The following is a 23499-nucleotide window of genomic DNA, read 5'->3' as shown; positions in this document are numbered from 1 at the left end:
AATGGATAAAGAAGATGAGGTCTATATATATGTATATGGAATACTACTTAGCTATCAAAAAACCAAAATCTTGCGACTGGCAATGACGTGGATAGAACTAGAGGGTATATTATGCTAAGTGAAATAACTCAGAGAAAGACAATTGTATGGTCTCACTCAAATGTGGAATTTAAGAAATAAAATAAGATCATAGGGGAAAAGAGGGAAAAATAAACCAAGAAAAAAACAGAAAGGGAGACAAACCATAAGAGACTCTTAACCATAGCAAACAAGGTTGCTGGAGGGGCAGGAGTGAGGGTCCAAGGTAACTGGGTGATGGACACAAAGGAGGGTACATGATGGAATGAGCACTGGGTGTTATAAAAACTGATGCATCACTGACCTCTACCTCTGAAACTAGTAATACACTATATTTTAATTAATTGAATTAAAATTAAAAAAAAGAAAAAAAAGAAAACCCACCTAGTCACATTATAGGCAATTTGCTAAAAGAAAGAGAAAATCTTGGAGGGTAAAATATGAGATTAAATCACTTCCCTGCTCAAATCTCTCAATATGAAATCCAAAGTTCTCACCTAGCCTATGAGGTTTGATATGAATTAGGTTCTACTGCCTCTTTGATGTCATCTTCCTCTACTGTATCCCTAGACATTGCAGTCCAGCCATATACAACTTCTTGATGTTACTCAAATATGCAGACTGTTTCCTCCTGAGAGCTTCATATTTGCTATTCCCTTTTTCCAGAAATTCTTTCTCCAGATCTTCCCTTGGATCTTTAGACTGTTCACACCTTATTTTTTGTTATTGCAAAAGCAATGTTCTCACCAAACCGTTTTCTTCTTCCTGAGCACACGAGGAGATTACATTTGCCTAATCTACTGCAAGAGAGAACTGAACATTGGCTAAAGTTCAGGCTGGATCCCTACAACATTGTGCACAATCTTCCAAGTTCTTTCTTCCCCAACATCCAAAGCTAGAACCAAAGAATTTCATGTTGTTGGGCCACAAAGTAGAAAGAACTTAGAAAGAACCTGCCTGAAGGAAAGCCATCCTAGAGAGCTGTATCAGATGTCGTGTGGGTGAGAAACAAATTTGTATTCCATTAAACTACTGAGATTTTAAGGCTAGTTGTTACAACACCTAACATGAATTACCTTGACAATACTCAAATGAAGTCTCTTTATAGAAGCCATCTCTACTTAGGGGGCAGCCACGGTGGCGCAGAGGTTTAGCGCCACCTTCAGCCCAGGGCGTGATCCCGGAGACCTAAGATCGAGTCCCACGTCGGGCTTCCTGCATGGAGCCTGCTTCTCCCTCTGCCTGTGTCTCTGCCTCTCTCTCTCTCTCTCTCTCTCTCTCTCTCCCTCTCGCGAGTAAATAAAATATCATGAGTATCTCTGTATCTCTCATGAGTAAATAAAATAAAAAAAAAACTTTAAAAAATTATTTAAAAAATAAGAATAAAATAGCTACTTAGCTCTCAATTTAACCTCTAATCTCCAACCCCACTTTTTCTTTAGAGAACTTATCTCTAATTTTGAGTATATTTAAATATTTATTTAATTTTTTCCTTTGTGATGAGAACTTTAAAGATAGACTCTCTCACTAAGTTCCAAATATACAAATACTGTATTATTAACTTTAGTCACCATGTTGTATATCATAACCTTATAACTTACTTATAACTAGAAATCTGTACCTTTCGACTCTCTTTGCCTATTTCACCCACTCCCCTATCCACCAGTCTCAGTATTTGTTCTCTGTATCAAGAGTTCAGTTTTTGTTTTCATTTTTTTAATAGATTCCCCATATAAGTGAGATCATACAGTATTTATCTTTCACTTTAGTTGTTTATTGCTTATCTCTCCCACCAGGATGTAAGTTCCAGGAAGGCAGGGATTTTATCATACTCACTACCAAATCCCCAGGATCTAGAACCATACCTGACTCATTGTTACTACCATAGATAATGTTTATTGGGAGCTTGGAATGTGCCAGTTGCTAGTCTAAGTGCTTCAGAATAAAGAGTATCTGTTGAATGATGGAATGACTACAAATGGTGCTTTGTGGTAAACAACACTAACTAGTGGAAGCCCACCTGAGGAGACTGGCTGGCTCAGTAGGTAGACCATGTGACTCTTGATCTCAGGGTTGTTAAGTCTGAGCCCCAACTTGGGAATAGAGATTACTTAAAAATGAAATCTTAAAAAAAAAAAAAAGGATGGAAGTCCAATTAAATAGATTCTAAATAAGAACTGTCATTTACCTGTAGCCAGTCGTCCCTCATGTCTAAGCTCAAAAATACTCTCCATGAAGATGTGCCTCCACTTCTAAGCTGCCCTATGTTTCAACACCCTCTTTCTGAAAAGCTCTAAGAACAGAGAAGATAAACAGTACCATCTACCATACCACTTGTGCCAAAAACACTTGACAAAGATGTCCATGCATGGGAGCCCCTGGCTTGAAAGTAACTTTGAGGGAGAGAGCAGGAAAGAGCACCATGCCCGAGCAAGAACTATTGGTGCTATAAAACGCGGGAGGAGGACTTCAGTGGCATGGACAGCTGCATCTGAAGCAGGAGATAGCAGTGGGAAGTGACTAAGTTCAAGTTTTCCAAATTTTTCAGGGAATAAAGTAATTCATCTGAGGGAAGATGTCCAACAAATATGCCAACCATTGTTCAAAGACAAAAGAAACAAACCTGAAGAATTCTGGTTTTCTGCTGATTATTCGTCATTCTTCTTGACTTGGTCCTTTCCACTTCATGTCTATGAACCCATCCTCGAAGTTCATGATTTAACCTATAAAACAGCTTAGTTAATTAAACATACTTCATAGAAATAAATGTCTCACCTTTGGTTAAAAATCAATTTAATCCTATTCTATAGGTTCCAAATAGCAACCCTAGTGCCTGATGATTTAATAGTCCTTTTCAATCTGAAAAAGCTAAGACAATAATGTTATTTTTAATACAACGTGCATTTTCATACAGTAGCCTCCCTCAATCATGAGTTCAAAAAAATTTTTAAACCCATGCTAAAATAGCTTCCAAATATAAATACTGAACACAAAGTTGTTTTTGTTTGGTTTTGTTTTTCTCACAAAAAAAGTATCTCCTATTTCTGCTCTTGGGCTATATACACACCAACACTGGAGATGCTAAAGAGCATTTAATAAGTTATAGAAACCTACCAGCAAATGGATGCATTAAAGCCTTTGAAAATCATGCTCTTCTGGGAGAAGGAAAAGAATAAACTCAACTGCTCGGGGTGGGGGCTGCGGGGAGGAACAAATTTCAATGCACTATAACCCAAAATTCCCAACACTGCAAATAAGGAAAAGCACTAGTTCAAATGTAAGTTCCATATATGGTGCTTACTTTTTACAGCAGTTGTGAAGATGTTAGACTGTTATTACTTAATTATAGTTGATTATTACTTTAAAAAACTGAAGCAATTTTTGAGATTCAAGGACAGAACCCAAAATCACAGGAAATTTCCCAAGGGAAAAGTAAATAAGGAAAGGTAAAGCATGCTCAAACGGGAAAATATCTCCAGAATCATTTCTCTTCAAATTGTTACCTTCCTAACTTGAAGAAAAAGGCACCTTCTTCTACTATGAATGTTACCTACCACTTTCAAGTCTAATAACCCAAATTTTTATATTAATATCATTCTGAAAAAAAAAAATCATTCTGTAGTTTTCAAATAAAGCATATATTTAAGCATGCAACCCCAATACTATCATATGAAATAGACCCATCACCTTGTTTATCAGGCTGGTGGGGAAACTGGACAACTGATGATATGCCTATGGGCATCCAACAAATATTCAGAGCTTCTCTCTGCCACTTAACTAATCTGAACAAATAGTTTTCTAGGTGCTAACCCATGCAGATATTTCTCTAACAATCTACAACACTCACCTGAGGGATTCTGTGGTATTAATGAGGGGCTGACAAGGAGGTGGAGCAATATAGAGTAGTGGTTCTTCACTTAGCACCATTAAGGCCTTGTCATTTGAAACAGAATGATCATATCTGAAAAACATGTACAAAATACATCCCTTTGTGTCTTAAATTCCTAAGTAGTTTGCTATAAGAAAATCATTAGTAGTATTAACTTTTTATGGAAATAAAAAATATAGTAAATAGGATATACTACAAGATAGAAACAAATGCAATAAAAAAAGCAGGAAGTATAGACCATGTAGCATAAATGCCCCTTTCCAATTTTCTGCAGATTGCCATGGTAATTCACACTTATCCAGCCACCATTAATTGAGCAATTACTATGTACCAAAAGCTAAGGAAATAATAACAACACATGGTCTGCGTCTTCAATGAGCTCAAGGCATACATGGTGCTGCTGCAACAGAGGTGACACAGTAATGGGGGGGGGGGGTTGAGGGTACGACCCATTGACTGACAGGAAAGACGGTATTATATGAATAGGACCAAAGTTTTGTTGTCATTCACAATTCTGTGATAACAAAATTGAAGCTTCCTTAAAACTGTGTGTGGCAGGGGTAAGGTGAAGCATAAAACATCTGGTGGGAAAGAAGTGAAAAGTGTTGAAAAGTTGAATATAAATTTTAGAATCATGGAAGAATTCGAGTCACTAATAAAACACCCAAGTAATATTAACCATTTACTCCATAAGCTTCAAAAAAAATACACTTTCCTAGCTGTCACACTGAATCCATATCCATGGTGTTACAGAGGGAGCAAAGCCAAAGCTGAAAATCAGAAGTTGAGCTGGAGGCACTATTGCTATTTATTCTCTTCAGTCTACTATTTCAAGCTTTCTCAATAAAAAATATTATATCTGTCTTGAATTTTTTTTTAATTTTTTTTTATTTATTTATAATAGTCACAGAGAGAGAGAGAGAGAGAGAGAGAGGCAGAGACACAGGCAGAGGGAGAAGCAGGCTCCATGCACAGGGATCCCTGTCTTGAATTTCTTTATAATCAATGCTCTAGATTTAGAAAACTAGACATTTAGTTAAAACTCAAAAAGAAAAAAATGTAAACACAAAATTAGGTATGACTAGCCTCACAGTTTTCATTAATACATTCAACCAATATTTACTGAATACCAGTTATGTTTAGATACTGTGCTAGAAATCTGACAGGGAGCAAGAAAAATGAAGTCTCTGTCCTCAAAGACCTTAAAGGGAAAGATGGGTGAAATACAAGGGGAATGATGGACAAACAAACACATAAATCCAAATTAAGAAAGAGTCTACGGGATCCCTGGGTGGCTCGGCAGTTTAGCACCAGCCTTTGGCCCAGAGCGCAATCCTGGGGTCCCGGAATCAAGTCCCAGGTCGGGCTCCCGGCATGGAGCCTGCTTCTCCCTCTGCCTGTGTCTCTGCCTCTCTCTCTCTCTCTCTCTATGTCTATCATGAATAAATAAATAAAATCTTAAAAAAAAAAAAAAAAAGAAAGAGTCTAACTAGAAATAGAAAACCAATACAGTACCTACTTTAGATGAAATAGTTCTGAGGAGATGGTATTTAAGTCAAGGCAAAGGATGAGAAACCAGTACTACAGAAACTGGGGAAAGAGTGTTCTAAGACAGACGCAGGTAGGGAGACAGTGGCTTCCACCTATTTAAAGACCACACACAAGCTGCAGAATAGTGAGCAAGTGAGGGAGGCACAAAGGCGAGGTTAGAAAGAGCAGCCCGGGTGGCTCAGTGGTTTAGTGCCACCTTCAGCCCAGGGTGTGATCCCGGGGACCTGGGATCGAGTCCCACGTTGGGCTCCCTGCATAGAGCCTGCTTCTCCCTCTGCCTGCATCTCTGTCTCTCTCTCTTTGTGTCTCTCATTAACAAATAAATAAAAAACCTTGAAAGAAAGATAGAAGAAAGAGAGAGAGAGAGAGAGAGAGAGAGAAAGAAAGAAAGAAGAAAGAAAGAAAGAAAGAAAGAAAGAAAGAAAGAAAGAAAGAAAGAAAGAAAGAGAGAGAGAGAGATCAGGGGGCGCCTGGGTGGCTCAGTAGGTTAAGCGTCTGCCTTCAGCTCAGGTCATGACCCCAGGGTCCTGGGATCGAGCCCCACGTCAGGCTCCCTGCTCAGTGGGGAGTCTGCTTCTCCCTCTGCCTCTGCCCCTCACACTCGCCCTCTCTCTCTCAAATAAATAAATAATATCTTTTAAAAAAGAAAGAGACCAGGGTCATCTGGGTGGCTCAGTGGTTGGGCGTCTGCCTTAGTTCAGGGTGTGATCCTAGAGTCCTGGGATCGAGTCCCTGCAGGGAGCCTGCTTCTCCCTCTGCCTGTGTCTCTGCCTCTTTCTCTGTGTCTTTCATGAATAAATAAATAAAATCTTTAACAAAATAAATAAATAAAAAAGAAAGAGACCAGATTATGATAAGGCATCACTAAATGTAAATGTAATGAAAAGCTCACAGAAGGTTATTGAGAGAAGTGATGTATTTCAGTGTATGCCTGCACCCTGCCATTGTACCAAAACTGGATTCGATAGAGGCTACAGGGGAAGCTGGGAGACCAGTCTGGAGAGAGCTATAATCCAGGCAAGAGCTGAAAATAGGACCAAGGTGCTGGCAGTGAAGATGGGAGAGCAGTGAACCAATGCAAGATACTTTTTGGAAAGAGTATCAACCACACTTGTTAAAAGGGAGGAATCAGGGCTTCTGGCTTAAACAATAGAGAATGAGGAAGACTGTTGCTGAGAAGCAGCTAAAGGATGAACACAGAGTTCTGCTCTGCATGTGCTAAGTTTGAAATGTTAAAAAAGAGAGAGAGATCAAGGAAACTATTGGGAAGAGCAGTCTAGAGACTCAGGAGAGAAGTCTGGATGAGAAAGTTGGGAGTTGTCAGGATATGGAGATATGGAGTGTGTGCTAAATTATGGATGAGTCACATAAGCAGAAAGAAAACCAGAAAGTCCACAGTTCCAGAGGATGAGATTTAAATAAAGGAGGAGGCCAGAGAGAAGACTGAAAACGAGGCCCATGGAAAAAGCGAAACTGAAAAATGTAGCAACACAAAGGAGAATGTTTAAGGAAGGAGGAATCCACACAGCGCCAGAGGAAAAGATCAAGATGAAGACAGAAGTTTCCACTGAATTTGGCAACACTGAAATAACTGGCCTCCCTGAGAAAAATAATTTTGGTAGACTGGAAAACTAACTTCAAGAAAAAAGTTACAGACTTCTATGGATGCCACATACAATAGAAAAAACAACAGCTGAGGGCATACATATGATTCTTCCCTGCAAGTTGCACCAGAACATCTTCCATGTCCTCACCTCTGCCTCTGAGAGTTACATTGTTTAGAATAACATAGAGATGGTGGTACACAGGTAGTAACTGCACACATATCACCCTAAAATTAAGTGTTGAGGGAGAAGGAAAAAAAACTTCATTGTACTGGGTAAATTCTAAATGCCTACAAGAGGAGGCTGTTTGCTATACTTAAAAAAAAAAAAAAAAAGAACAAAAACCTGTCACATTTGCCTTAGTTTAAAAAATCAGGTCTTCATACTTAAAAAAATATGAATGCTACTATCCATCAGAGAAGTCTAAAATTACTTTTGAGGATATATTTTTGATATATAATTTCATTTCCATGTAATAAACCCTAGTATAATGACTTCTATGCATCTGTGTGAACTGGCTTTGTTCTATCAGCCAAAAATACTCTAAGAAGAGGAAAGGAAAGAAAGGAAAAAGGAAAGGAAAAAGAAAAAAGAAAGAATCTGATAGGAGAAATACCAGAAAAGGAACCGGTTAGAGCTGAAGGGAAAAGAAAAGAAAGAATCTAAGCCAACATGCATCTGGAGACAATCAGATCCACACTATTCCTGAGATGGTCAGAGTTCTAGGCTGCTTGCAAACTATTTCATATCGATAAAGATACCATTTCAGCAAACAAATCACTTAAGTAAAGGACAGTGCTGGGGGGCAGACTTAATGAGAGTTCCTGGAATAAAGGCAGGTTCTGGATGATGCCTTCTATGTACCATCCCTTCTCATTTATCTAAGTCCTGGATCTAGCTATGCCTGATGTCCTGATGTAATTATTACTCAGCACTACCTTTCATTCTTTAAAAACTGTCCCAGTTTGGTTGACAAATTATATGGCATCTTATTATAAACCACGCATTTCTGAAACTGAAAACACATATGCAGTTAATTTCTAAATGCTAGGAGAATGCAATATTATATATTATGGGATTATAATCTACTCCTTTTTTATTTGAACCAGTTCTTATAATTCTCCTAAAAAATGAAACACAATAAAAAGTGCATTAAAAAATAAATAAAGTATCATGGCTGTATATAAATAAACTATCTAAAAATCAGTTCAAAACACACTTGTAGGGGCACCTGGGTGGCTCAGTGGTTGAGCCTCTACCTTCAGCTCATGTCATGATCCCAGGGTCCTGGGATCGAGTCCCAGGGTCCTGCTTCTCCCTCTGCCTGTGTCTCTCCCTCTCTCTGTGTGTCTCTCATGAATAAATAAGTAAAAATTTTTTTTAATTGCATTTGTTGCTTTCAAATGTTGCACAAACATTTCTGGTATCTTTTATTCAGAATTTACGATGATAAAAGTAAGAATATAAAATTGATGAACTGATACCTACTTGAATCTCCCAAGCTGCTTAATAATAACCTTAGATATTTCAAGAGATTTGCATGTAGCCAAGAATCTATAATCTTTTCCATATTTACCAAGACCAGTAACCCAGCATAGGCAATGGTGACTGTGGGGTGGGGAAGAGCAAATGGCCTGCATTTCAATATTACTGTGAAAGCTGATAAATTACAGTCTGAGGGTCATCAAACATCTAGGTTGAACTAGGATGATCAGAGCACTATGCTTTCCACCTTATCTACCACAGACAAAGAGATGAAGGCTTGTATTTATTTAGTTCAAAATAATATTCTTGTAAAGGCTATCTGAACTATAATCTCAAGTATTTAATCAATAACTTGTTCAACTTTTTAACAACAGCAATACGCACCTAAAGTGCACATTCTCAAATCTCATAAATCCAAAGACTTTTAAAATTTAAAATCTAAGTTTTGGTGGATCTCATGTGGACAACAGAACTCAAAATTACATGTAGAACATGTAGGGCAATCTTGGACAAACCATTTAGTAAAATGAAAGATACTATTAAACTCCAGCAATATTCAATGTTAAGTGAGCACTAAGATCACTATTTCAGAAGTATGGCTAAATTTGGCATGTTAAAGAAAACCAAGAAATGCTATATAATATTTTCCAATATTATAGCATCCATCACATTGTATGCTGCATTACACTTACTGCCATAGAATTCTTTGGATTCTCCACCACGCTTAACATAGTACTCTACACACTGCAGATTCCCAAAAAAATGAAAACTAGCATTTTTTTCGAGGAAGGTTAAAAGGACACAAGCCCACAGGACTATGGTAATAATTTTATTCAGTAATATGGCTGTCACAGTAAAAATTTAAAAAAAATGATTCCCCTATGGCTCTTGGACTGTAGGACCTTAGAGAGTTATAAGTAAACAAATCTTTAATGATTCTCAAGCATTATATTGTGCAATCATTGCCACACCGTGACCTCCCTTTGCTTTGTTACTTAAGGACTTCGCTTCACTTGGCTCTAATAAAAATTCCAAATAACAGAGGAAAATGTTTATCAAAAAGTATACAGCTTGGGACGCCCGGGTGGCTCAGTGGTTGAGCGTCTGCCTTTGGCTCAGGGTGTGATCCCGGGTTCCCGGGATCAAGTCCCACATCAAGCTCACCACAGAGAGTCTGTTTCTCTCTCTGCCTGTGTGTCTGCCTCTCTCTCTCTCTCTGTCTCTCATGAATAAATAAAATATTTAAAAAAAAAAAAGAATACAGCTCTGAAAATGTCCATTATAACCTTCTTCTAGTTTACATAATATAGATCTTGTCTTTTCATTAAGTTTTAAGTCTTTTACTACTGGCAAGCTATACTGGCAAGAAATTTATTAAGACAATGATAAACTATAACAAGGGAGGGAGATCCAACAAAGATCACAATAAGTAAATATAAACAATTAGATCAAAGGACTGCACACAGGTTCACCCATATCATTCCACCAGTTCATATTCATCACAGGATGAATACTGTTACGTACACTATACGTGTAACCGTATGATAGATAAAAAACTATTAAAAAACATTATGTATAATACACTGTGTGTACACTGTATGTGCCTCCTATTAGTACACAACTGGAGATTTTAAGGTCACACCTCTGTAAGAATTCCAAAATTGGGAAAGGTTTTAAAGAGTAAATTTATTCTTACAACTGATCTTAACAGTAAAATGTATTAAGGGCCTCCATAACTTGTTTGTTTGACATATTAAAACTGTGCATAAACAATTTAGGTGTCAAATTATACTACTAATGCCCTGTGGCAGTTTCATTAAATCATTTTAATAGACAGAGACATGCCATCTTCTAACCTGTAGCTGTTTTTCTGGATGATACCATCTGATGTGTCTTCCACCTCTTTAGCAGAAAATTCTAGAAGATGTCTCCTTTGATTTGCAGGGTTCACACTAGGATTCTTTCTCCTGGAATCCTGTTCCAACATGCTGAAAATTTTAAAAAGTGGAACAATAATTGAAATAAAAATATGTCACATATATGCAAGCTGCATTAGCTCTAAAGCAATCTCAAATTCCTTCCTAGGTTCATGCATACAGCATGAAGGGTAGGCACAGAAGACAAAACAGCACATTGCTCTGGTCAAATCCCTCACCTGGCATCCTGTACATATAAAGAACAATTTTGAGAATAGTTTTCATTAGTCTAAAAGTACCTCATTTTTAAACTGCTTAAACAGTATCAGTATTCTATATGCTTTAAAAACTCTATAATTACATATGTATATAAAGTATAAATAAGTAAAACATACACATAAACAAATTTTAAATTCAGATAATATCTGAAATATAAAGTCCTCCTGGATGCTGTAAACTGATATTTTCAACAAGAGAACACTTCAGATGAAATTGGAACTTTTCTCCTTATGAACAGCCAAATCCCAGCAGGCAGGTGATCAAATACAGGTAACAAAAAAATTTTTTTTCAAAGATTTATCTATTTATTTTAGAAAGAAAAAGAGAGTGAGCACACACACAAGTGGGGGAAAGGGGAAGAGGAAGAGAGAAAATCTTAAGCAGGCTCCCCACAGAATGCAGAACCCAACATGGGGGCTCAATATCATGACCCTGAAATCATGACCTGAGCTGAAACCAAGTTGGATGCTTAACCGACTGAGCCACTCAGGCACCCCACAAAAAATTATTTTAAAAAATACTTCTATTTTTATTTACATATAAAAATTTCCTATTTCCTTTTTTCTTCCCATCTTCCCCCCATACCTTCATTTGTCAGTGTGTGTCCTCATGGTGGGCATTAAGTATTTGCAGCTAGCAAACAGATACACACACACACACACACACACATATAAATAGTAAATACTGCAAGAGTTATTTAACACTTTTAACTAGCTAATCATGGGCTTGGAGATTTGGCTCACCAATAAGATATTTTGTGTGTACACTTTATTTTATAATGCCACGCACACAATTTACACTTATTCTAATCTTCTTGAAATTAAACACAAAGGTAATTTCCTTAGGGAAACACAAAAATGATGCCAGATTCTACTGAGAGGGATGAAGAGGTAGAGGGAAGAAAGGCTGATGAAAGCGGGTCACAATTAAGGGCCCTGTGGTTCTAAAAGAAAAGGAGTTTCTCAGAGCAGGGCAGTTTGCCTCCAAGTCTGGGGAAAGAAGTGCTAGGGAAACCAAGTAGCAAGTACCTCTCCCTAGAGTCTTCTTCTGATCTCTTAGTTTATTTCCTATTCTCCTAGGTTCTTCCCCCCACCCCACCCCAGAATCGCTACCCGGTTGTCTTCATACAGTATGCTGTAGCACCTAAGACCTGCTGTAAATGTTTCAAAGGTGTCCCACCAAATTACCAGCCTTGTGGGACATTTAATTTTGCTACAACTGAGGATACATTCTGTACCATTCTATTTTTCAGATACAATGTTTATCTGACTGGTCACAAACAACATGAACCTTGCCCCAGAAAAGGGAAAAGGCCTTGGTAGAGTCTCTAACCAAACTTAGGAAAACTCAGCTTGGTACATTTTTTAGAAAATAGGAGAGAAGTAGTAGATAATAACTTTGTAGGTAAGACAGAGTGTGATGATAACTGCAGAATTTTTGCAACTTACTTCTTTGAAAAAGATTTTACTTTTAAATCTTTCAGAGTGTGGTGCCAAACATTCTACTTAAGAACGTAAGCTATAGGGCAGCCCGGGTGGCTCAGATGTTTAGCGCCACCTTCAGACCAGGGCGTGATCCTGGAGACCCGGGATTGAGTCCCATGTCGGGCTCCCTGCATGGAGCCTGCTTCTCCCTCTGCCTGTGTCTCTGCCTCTCTCTCTCTCTGTGTCTTTCATGAATAAATAAAATCTTAAAAAAAAAAAAAAAAACAACACACACACACACACAATATATGTTATAAACAAAACAAAGTTAAGAACTTTCTCCTCTGTTTACAGGATCTTGGTTAATTCAACACCTCCACTATATTAGTGACACATCCGCGAAATAACATCCCTGTTCATACAAGTACTCCCTCCACCCCTCCAGTGACTACGAGGGCTTCCACCACCTTGACTGTGAAAAGCGTTTCCCTTTATTTTAACTAGAAATGTGCTTTTTTGTAAATTCTACCCTTTGGTTCTAGTTCTGGGCTCTGTGGCTATTCAGAAGAAGCCCAAGCAAGCCTCCTTCCAATATCCAAAGACATCTAAATATACCACCCCTACCCCCCATGCACACTTTCTTTCTCAAAACTATGGTTTTTTCCACATGTTCTTTTTTGAAGCATAGTCTCAGGTCCCTTCAGTATGTTTGGCCTCTCTCCTATCAATATGCCTCTCAGAAGTGGTGTCCAAAACTGACTACAGCACTTCTCAGGTGCTATGACGAGCCAGGATGGAACAGATTAATTCATTCCCACATTCTAGATACTATTCTTCCTCTGATACAGTCTAATATCACCCAGGCTTTGTTGACAGTTACACCATACGTTATTTATATTGAGCCTGCTTTAATCAAAATCCCAATCTTCCTCACACACAGATTTTGAACGATTATTTTCTTTTCCCTTCCTCTCCCATTTTCAATTCTAAATTTACATAATTGAGGTTTTGATCCCAGTTAAATAATTTACATCAATTTTTTTTTAAATATCACTTTGTCTACTACCCAGTCAAGAAGTTCTAGGATCCTAATTAGCAAAAGAAATTTTCCTTCTGGGATCCCTGGGTGGCGCAGCGGTTTGGCGCCTGCCTTTGGCCCAGGGCGCGATCCTGGAGACCCAGGATCGAATCCCACATCGGGCTCCCGGTGCATGGAGCCTGCTTCTCCCTCTGCCTATGTCTCTGCCTCTCTCTCTCTCTCTCTGTGACTATCATAAATAATAAATAAATAAAAAATAAAAAATAAAAATAAAAAAAAAAAGAAATTTTCCTTCTAAGCAAGGATCAGCATGCCATCAACATCCTCAACTGAGCCGTTATTTAAATACTAAAAAGCACAGAACAAAGAAATTGAGCTATGGAGCATGCCCCTAAAGACAGCCTTATAAAAATATAAGTTTCACCACTTCTGAATTAATTGTATCACATAGTCCAAAATTTCCCATCTTAACCATACAGATATTGCAAGACTGTTAAATGTTCTAAGATGCAAATACAGTACAACAGTAGCTGCCATTTTTTGCACACCTACTATTTATTAGGAAATGAAGACCGTATAAGTTGAGGCTCAAAGAATATAAACAATCTGCACAAAGTCATGCTCTAAGTAATTAAAGAAGCAAGGTTTGGACCTAAGACTGGAACTCCATGATGTTGACAACATTCCTCAGAATGACTAATTATTTATTCAACACTCATTAAATATCTATTATGTTCCAGGAACCATATACAATGGTAAAGACTGGAAGATAAAAAAAAAAAAAAAAAATAGGGGTGCCTGGGTGGCCCAATCAGTTGAGGGTCCAACTCTTAATTCTAACTCAGGTCACGATGTCAAGACTATAGGATCAAGCCCTGCTTCTGGCTCAATGCTGGACATGAAACCTTCCTGGGATTCTGTGACTCGCTCTCCCTCTGCCCCCGCCCCTCCTTCCCTCTGAAAAAATAACTAAATTAAAAAAATAAAAAGCATTTTCAAGATTTTTAAAAAGGTAAAAATCAAATTATAGTGCATATGTATGTGAGGGTGTTGTTATACAGATAAAAGATAATAGAGTGATTAATGTCATAATAAAGGTTAATGCTGAATGCTATGGAAGCATACAGCTAAGGCATCTAATCTCACAATCTTAAATGAAAAGCAGTAAATAAACAGGTGGAAAAGGAAGAGAAAGTGAGGAAAGGCATTCCATACAGATGGAACAGAATATGAAAAATGCGCTCAGGTATAAGAGAGCATGTTTTGCTCAGAGAACTGCAAGTAAAGCAGGAGAGGGTATGTGGGTGGACACAGTGAGGAGGAGATCATCTCAGAGAGAGGAGTAAAGAAAGGGGACCAGAATGGTAACGCAAGGTAGATCATAGATGGCCTTGCCTGCCACAGTATCACTTACTTAGTCTAGCAATTTATTCAAGGCACAAAAACAAACCTACCATGTTTTGTTCTTGTTTTAATTTTGGCTTTCAGATAACATATCCCTCCCTCCCTTCCTCTCTCTTTCTCTATTTCTCTCTCTCTCTTTCCCTCCCTCTTTCTAAAAATTTTATTTTAAAATAATCTCTACATTCAATGTGGGGCTCAAGCTTATAACTCCAAGATCAAGGGTCACATTGCTCTACTGACTGAGCCAACCAGGCACCTCTATCATATCCCTTTCTGTATCAGAATCTTCCCTATGATTGTTAAATTCCCTGACCTAATGGAATCTACCTTCTTTCTTTTAAAAATTGGTATTACAATGATCTCCTAGTTACCTAGACTATTTCAAAAACAGAGGATTACTAGAACAGTTGCCCTGCTTTCCTATGTCCTGGCCAGGGAGTATAAGCCTTTAAAAAGGAGTATCCCGGGATGCCTCAGTGGCTCAGCAGTTGAGCATCTACCTTCAGCTCAGGGCGTGATTCTGGGATCCAGGATCGAGTCCCACATCGGGCTCCTTGCATGGAGCCTGCTTCTCCCTCTGCCTCTGCCTGTGTCTCTGCCTCTCTCTCTGTCTCTCATGAATAAATACATAAAATCTTTAAAATAAATAAAAATAAAAAGGAGTATCCCTTGATTACTCTCACAATTAACTGCCAAAGTGCTGCTATGGCTTCTAGAAGTAATTTCATTTGTGTTTCTTTGAATCCTACTGTCAAGTAGCAATTAACACAGTTGATTAGTTTTTCTGGATCAGAAAGCACCTTCCTCTAACGGTGATTCTCAAAGGTCTGGTACCTGAAGCAGCAGCATGTTAGAAATGCAAATTCTCAGGCCCCACCCCACTCCTACTCACTCAGAAAGTCTGGGAATGGTGTCCGACAACTCTATGTTTCAACTAGATGTCTAAGTGACTGACACACTCAAATGTTTGAAAACCACCACTTTAAATAATCTTGTCTTTCACATCTTTCCTATCTCATTCCCTTAAAGTTACACATTTTTCACAATGATTCCAACAGAAGTGGACAGACTGGGGAAAAGGCTGGGGGATCAGACAGGAGGTATGTGGAAGGGTATAATCAAAAGTGGACATCTGTCTGGTTTATGAATGATTTATAAAGTAAATTAGTTCAGCATTATTAATACTTCGATGTGTTTAAAAGAGCCTTTCTACTGACCATTGTTCTTTTGGTAAGCTGTTTGTACTACGATGAAGACAGGCATTTCAATTCACAATTTATGGCTGTTCCAAACAAATGTCTTGAGTTTATCACTTTAGTTGATTCCATCTGTAGGTGATCTGCACCACAGTCATTCAGCAGCTACACTTGCTGGAAATCACTTTTGATGTTGACTGGCTTGGCTCCTAAGTGATCACTATTTTTCACTGCTGCCCACATAAGTAATGCTTACCACAGTGTAATGACAATTTAACCTTAGTATTCTAGTAACTTCTACCGTTTGTTAGTCTCTGTCTACCCACTTGCCCAGAATGTATTTTGAAAAGGTAACATAATAAGAAATTTTGTAAAGAATCTCCTAAAGTTTTTTCACTTACTTTTTTCTTGGTGGTGGTTGTCATTTGGTTGCCCATTCCTTGTAGATTTTTTTTTTAAGTCTTAAAATGAAATTTCCCTTAAGCTAAATTACAGACAAGCCAACTGTACAATTCAGCTCAAAAAAAAAAAAAACTATAAATGCTTGAACCCTATGAAATGACCCACAGAAACTAATTTTAAACCATCAGAATAACTGCAGAATTCTATTTCCCTTGTTTTTCATTAATATTTGAAAGACATGAAAGAGGAACTTTATTTCACTGCCAAAATTCAAGACTGTCTTAGGTACAATTGTGACACCATGAATATTAACAAGGAATCTGACAGTAGCCAAATGTACAAAAGAATAGAAGAAAATTGTTCATGTGAACTTTTAGATTCTTGGCATGAGTATTTTAGCATCATTCAATGATCCTTTTTGTTAATTCTGGAAAAACTGAATTTCTAATTAATACAAAGAGATGGCTCAGAGTCACAGGAAGGGTAGTGTAATAAAGGCAATGACTGTTTATAGTTCACAACATTAATGAAACAATCTAATCAAACTTTTCATGATTAGCTTAAATTAGGTTCTATTCTGTATTTTTAAATACACTAATAAATATTAAGAAAACAAAAGTCCCCACATCTCTATGATCAGAACTATGTTACTCCACAAGAATTACAAGCGTTTTAAGCCATAAAATAAACATTACGCCAAAAAATAATAATAATAATAATCATTACACCAGTAAACCTTACACATGTCATGGGCCAACAGGCCTGAAAGCATGGATTGATAAAAACACAATTTCAATTTCCCCAAAAGTCTTAAAAAAGTATAAGAATTGTTACTTTACTTTTTCATTTACAAAATTCTAAAAGCCAGCAACTGTTTGATTATCTGTGATGCCACTTAATTATTAAGAAATGATTTCAGATAACCAATTTTCATACCAAGTAGCTGAATTTTTTTAAAAAAGAACATTTCCAAATCTATTCTACCCTTTGCAAACCTGCTTTCTTATGGTACAAGTAAAACAATTTTAAATTCAAGCTGTCTCAGAAGGTAAGAATCAAATTGGTTTTCATCTCCCAAAGAAACCCACATGCTGCTACTGCTCTGTTGATCTGAGAACCACCCACCAAACTTGAAATCACTTGAAGCTGAAAAGAGCATGGAGTTCTTCCAGTTTTAATGTGGGATGGTGGGAAAAGCACAAAATTTGGAGTCAAGAGATCTGGGTTCAAGGTGTGGCTCTGAGACTGACTCCCCACTTGAGGAGCCTTGGAATAGTTGGTTACCCTCTCTGACCTTCCAATTCCTCGTGTGTAAAATAGAAAAAATAACAAATATTTCACAATATTCCAAAGATTCAAGTGAAAGGAGAGGAGAGATGTGAACATGTTTTTTTATAAATCAAAAAGTGCTATGTGTCCCAAGGATGACACAAAGCAGTTAGTGGCACAGCTTGTCTTTCTGCCTGCCAGGCTTCTTTGAACTGCTTTAAAATCTGGGTCAGATTATTATGTCACTTCTCTGTCCAAACCTTCAGACAGCTCTCCATTTCTACTGTGGTAAAAGCCCCAAAGCTGAAAATGACCAAAGCCTCACAAAACTTGACCCCTCTCTCCATCTTACCTCTCTGGCATCATCACCTACTACTCCCCACCTTGCTCACTTCAATTCAGCCACCCTGACCTCTTTGCTTATCCTTGAACATGCAAGACATACCTCCACCCTAGGGCCTCCGCATTGGCTATTCCCTGTGCCAGGAATGCTCTTCCCCACATATCTTCCACATATCTATATGGTTAGCCCTCTCTTTAAGCCTTAGTTCAAATGTCTACTTTACTATGATCACTATTTAAAACTACAGTTCCAACAACCACCCTCCCACTTGTAAAATCATTCACTCTACCACAGTTTATCCCTTCCTTCAAAGAAACTACAACTGTATCATTATATTTACTTGTCAGTAAATGTTTAATGTCAGTCTGTCCTCACTAGAATATAAGTTAAGGAGTACACGGACCTCTGTTGTGTTCTAGGACAATGCTTAGCTCAGAGAAGAGCTATTTCTCTTTTCTAAATAACAAACAGATGAAATTTATGTACCATTCTGCCTCATGTCAAGAGAAAAATCCAGGTCTTCATTTTAGGGACACTAACTCACAACTCAAGAATGGCAGGTGGTGAACTCATTATTATACCATCTCCAGATCCAGGAACAGGAAATTATGTTAATTTTCATTGCAACTGAGGCTAAAGACAAAAAGTTCTCAAGGGAGTTCTCCCAATATTAAAGAAGTTTTTTCTGTTTATTGAAAGGTTCACAGATGATTTTTGCAGGCTGATAATAACTGGGAGTAATTTTCTGTTTAGAAATGAGACTGAATAAAGAAATAAATCTTTAAATCAAGTTTTAAAAACCTTCTAAATAGCAGTTCTCAGAACCAGGGATTACCAGACCATGAGAAGAAACATGTACTTTGCAGTGGCAGTTTGCCAAGTGAGCCAACATGAGCAAGAAAACAGCACGAGATCCTTTCACTCATTCAATGAACAACTATAAAGTAAGCACTCTTCTAATAGGTGATGCTCATTCTTGGAACCCTGCCACTAAACTAAGAGGAAAGCCAAGCAGCTTGTGGAGAGGCCTAGATGAAGAAGAATGAAGAACCCTGGCCCAACACCCGGTGGTCTCAGTGGAAGCCAGCACCAATCTGCTGGCAATGATGCATGAGCAAGCCATCTTGAAAGTGGTCCATGAACCCAACCCCAGTTGACTCCATGGTGAGGGGCAAAGAGCTGTCTCTACTGAGTCCTGTCCAAACCACAGATGCTTTAGCAAAGTAAATGTTGATCCAAGCCTTGCTTTAGCCTTGCTATGATCTGTTACATAGCAATAGATCACTAATACACTATACTTAATTGCTGAAGTCAAGGAGTCAACGTTTAATATAAAAAGTTTGTGTGTAATCAACTCTTTGGTTACCTTCTCACTTGAGAAAGACACCCTCTGATCATTCTAAATGTCAAAAAGATGCTTGTAAATTTGAGTGCAATAGTTTTTCTGTAATATTTACATCAATCTAGTCAACTTATGAGTATTTTCTCCTCCTTTCACAGCCAATCCTAAGCTTTAAAGGGATGGGTAAAATTATTGGATTGAATCCTAAACTCCTCTCCTTCTATCTGTAAATACCAACTTCTTCCCCCCTGAGTGGTTCTATTAGTGATTAAGACAAGGGTTCAAAGGCAGACTCTGAATCCTGGCTCTGCAACATTATTAACAGACAAGCCATAAAATAATCATTACACCAGTAATGATTTCAGTCTCCTCATCTGTAAAACAGAGATAGTAACACCGTCCCTTATAGTTCTGAGAGAATTTATAGAAATTGCTTAGGCTTGTTTGCTTAGTATTTGATAAAAAAAAACAGCTTAACACAACAAACAAAAAAGCCACTACCTTTACCAACCAAGCACAGATGATATCAACATAGAGCCAACCTAGATTATTCTGGAAAGAATTTTCTTTCATTCATCTTTTCTTCCAACTGTCTTAATTCCATCTATCTCACATTTTCAAATTCACAACAATAAAACCCACCTAGGAAGGAAAAACAAAAGCAAGTAATGCTCCTTTACTAAGAAGGGCTCAGAGAGAAAGCTATATAAGGCATACGGATTCTCTGTAATTCCCTAATTCTAGCTCCTCAGAGGTCATGGACTGTGATAAATTGACCGTGGACAGAACATACAGATGCCAATTTATGTTCAGAACACACAGACAACACAAAATCTAAATGCACACCACACACATAGTTCACACATGCTACAATGGCCATAACTCAGTTGAAAACAATCTGTACAAGTACACCGGGGTGGCTCAGCAGTTGAGTGTCAGCCTTCAGCTCTCAGGGTGTGATCCCAGGTCTGGGGACCGAGTCCCACATCAGACTCTCTGCGAGAAGTCCGCTTCTCCCTCTATGTCTCTGTCTTTCTGTCTGTGTCTCTCATGAATAAATAATAAAATCTTTAAAAAAAAAATCTGTACAATGACCTTTAAAATATTTAAGTTTCAAATGCTTACTGCAATGACAAAACAGCTCAAATCTATAGAAAATAAGTCATTAATGGCCAACTGCCTAGTTTAAATGATATAGAATAATTACAGATATATTTTCTTACAATCAAAAGTTCCAGCTATCCTACAGCTATCTTAATATTAAGCTAGACCTTCCCTACATATAAAGCTATGTATTCCTTCATTATGTTTTGTTCAACTTCTACAGCAGGGTCCTACTTGAATATACTAAGTACTGGAAATGATGGTTGTGGAAGCTGCTTCAGACACACCATACATACTAAGATTTGGAGTCTAAAGAAAACATCACAGTACCCACCTTAAACTTGGACGGCTTTCTTGTCTGCCCTGGTTTCTCAGGGACCCTCTCTCAAAAGATAAAAAGCAGAAGTTACATGACCTCCATTTATCTTCAAAGTGACATAGTGACTTATTCAAGGTAAAGAAGGCAATTAGCAAAGGATGTAGGTTTCTGATTTCAAATCCTTTAACAACTCAAGTCTGGGACAAAAGGTAGCCAAGCAATAAATGCTAAAGCCACTGGTCTCCTTGTAAACCTTCCAACATACAACTCACATGAAGTCCAAAACTAAAGAAAAACACCAACAGATTTTTCTACACCCTCAAAACTCAGCTCTGCACTTGACAGATTCTAAGCCATCTTTTAAAACAAGGATGGAATCTACAGAGGGTGGAAGGAAAGAGAACCAATTACTCTGCACATTTTTTTGAAGAACGTATAAATAAATGAGATGATTTGGGGGAAGGACTGCCCTTAGCTCTATTTCCTCTCTGCAAGCCCAGATCCAGTAACACCTGCTATTTAGATGTATTGTATTTCTTCAGTTTATGTGTCACTTTGATAAATGTGGAAAGTATTTTTAGCCAAGAACTTGAATTAGATTTCATTTTAAAATCTGGCTGAACAAAACCATGTATACTTGGTGGTTTGAATTCTGACATTTAAGTTATACAGTAACTTTTAACCTACAGCCAATAATGATTTCATACAGCAAAATGTGCTCAGCAATTGAACAGGAAAAAAAAAAAATCAGAGCCAGATTTGGGGACAGGCTCATCTTAGGATAAGAAGCTAGAGTTTTTCCTGTAAAAATTATGAAAAGCTGACAAACTTAGAGAATGCTAGAATAGAGACATTTTATTTCTAACCAGTTCCAGACATCTCAAATTCAATGCCATATTCTCTGTGGTCAGTTTTTCCTTAACAGTCTCATAAGCAAACCACAGAGTAGCTGGCCCTGAAATAGCATGATTTACTCTTCTTCATCCAAGTCTGACTTCTCAAACTATAGATTCTGTTCTGGTGAGGGGACAGCATCTAACCCGCAAACAAGGAAAAGGCATTGTCAATTTCAAACACTTGTTATTTTTTAAGACCTAGCATATTCAAAACCTCCTTAGATGTTGCTTTGTATTTTCAGAAAAGGAAGATGACGATAGTGACTTTTAAAATAGAAAGGGGAGAAAACATGACAAAGGAATGTACGAACTGTAGTCCTATGTGCCAGGAAGAAGTTCCCCTCACAAGGTTATGCCGTGGCTCTTATTCAGTACAAAACAGAAGTCCATATGTTTCATCAATTATAGAAGACAAACTTTTAAGTATAGGGGTGTGTGTCTAGAGATTTAATGAAATTTATTTTATACACATTATCTTCTCATACAATGAATAAGTGCTCTTAAAATTTCCAGAGGCCAATGTATAGAAAAAAGAAAGACAACACTACACAGTTTTCAACTCTGGACATATTTCAGAATCACTGGGGGAAAAACATTTTAGGAGTAAATGAATCAGACCCATCCTACCAGATTCCACAAATTTTGGGCAGGGCTCCTTCCTTTTGAAGATTTCCTGGTGACTATTAATGTATAACCACGGTTGAGAACCACAATGAGAAAATGTGACAAAAAAATCATCCAACTTTTGAGGAAGCAAGGAAAATCTGCAAAACCTCAGACTTCTGCGATAAAAACTATATTCCCATTTGTTACTCAACAGTCAACAAAACTCAGAACAATAAACAACAGACTGCAAATAGGGTTCAGACCAATGTTTCTCCAACTAGCTCTTAATCATCCTGTTTTATAAAGATGGAAGTATTTTTAACACAACTTATCGCTGGTTAAACTTTATGTTGCCAACAGTACCTTTCGGAAATTCTTTTCTTCCATCAAGATTAATCTATTTTCCCTTTCTCTTCCCTTATTTCCTCTGCTTTTCTTAAATTAATTCAACTTCCCTCCACCAAGAAATATTTTTACAAATGTCTATAAGAAACACTGCTCATTCCCTCCACCCCAGATTCAGATTCCCTGGTATCTGTACAACTCTGAAATTTACATCAATCCCTGAGATATGGGGGAAGAGTTAAACTTCCCTAATGTCAAAATGGTCTTGAAGTAAAAACTTAAAATAATAACAAAAGAGAAACACATCAGCACAGAGCAGCAATGAAAACCATGCCTCTGGTATGACTGATATCAGGTATGATCTTTGAACAATGCTTTAAAAGAAAGTAGGAACCCAAGAAAGGGAAATTCTAAAAACTCATCCTCCTCCTTAATCTCTTCTTCAACCTCATAAAATATTAACTTGATAAGCACTTACACTGTATCCTATCCCATTCCAACATCCTTAGAAGGCTAAATGACACTATAATGCAGAAAGTAATAACAATGATATAAAGAGAATGGGTTATGAAAATTAAAGTGTCTTGGAAAACATACAACCAGAAGAAAAAATAAGAAAATTTAACCAGTCATAAAAGGCCCACAAAGTGAAGACTCTTTGGGCTTATGTATTTTTTTTTTTTAAGGCAACACAAAGGATAGACATGGGGAAAAAACTTCTTTTCCATCTCTGTATCATACCTTGGTGTTTTGTGTCCTACACCTCCCGTGAACATCAGTCTCTACTCTCCTTCTAAATCTTTAATTTCACTCTCTAGGGTGAAGCCTTTCCTATAATCACCATCTCCACTTCCCTCCTCCCCTGCCCAGACAATACTCACAACACACACCTTATGACTTAGTACTCACTGGAACTCTACCATTTAATGGTCACTGTTTCAAAACGGTCTTCTCCTCTGCAGGGAGCAGGATGCCCCACAGGTGGGCTGCCCTCTGAGCCCTGCTGCT

At 37.7% G+C, this 23499-nt stretch overlaps 1 protein-coding gene across 6 annotated transcripts in view; it reads right to left on the bottom strand.

Moving 5' to 3' along the window:
- Positions 1-23499, bottom strand: part of ATF6 (activating transcription factor 6) — a 197507-nt gene that overhangs the window by 114943 nt on the left and 59065 nt on the right. For all 6 annotated transcript variants that reach the window (XR_013374340.1, XM_077887300.1, XM_077887299.1 and 3 more), the window contains 3 exons: positions 10464-10595; positions 3926-4039; positions 2702-2801 (listed from right to left, as the gene is read on the bottom strand). Coding sequence is in view for 5 of the 6 variants with exons in the window: in XM_077887300.1 (XP_077743426.1) it covers positions 2702-2801; positions 3926-4039; positions 10464-10595 (346 nt within the window). In the remaining variant the exon portion in view is untranslated. The remainder of the gene's footprint in view (positions 1-2701; positions 2802-3925; positions 4040-10463; positions 10596-23499) is intronic.

This window comes from Canis aureus, chromosome 38, assembly GCF_053574225.1.
Source record: "Canis aureus isolate CA01 chromosome 38, VMU_Caureus_v.1.0, whole genome shotgun sequence".
NCBI classification, from domain to species: domain Eukaryota; kingdom Metazoa; phylum Chordata; class Mammalia; order Carnivora; family Canidae; genus Canis; species Canis aureus.
The sequence above is the reverse complement of the archived record's forward strand: the minus strand, read 5'-3'. Positions and strand labels throughout refer to the sequence as shown.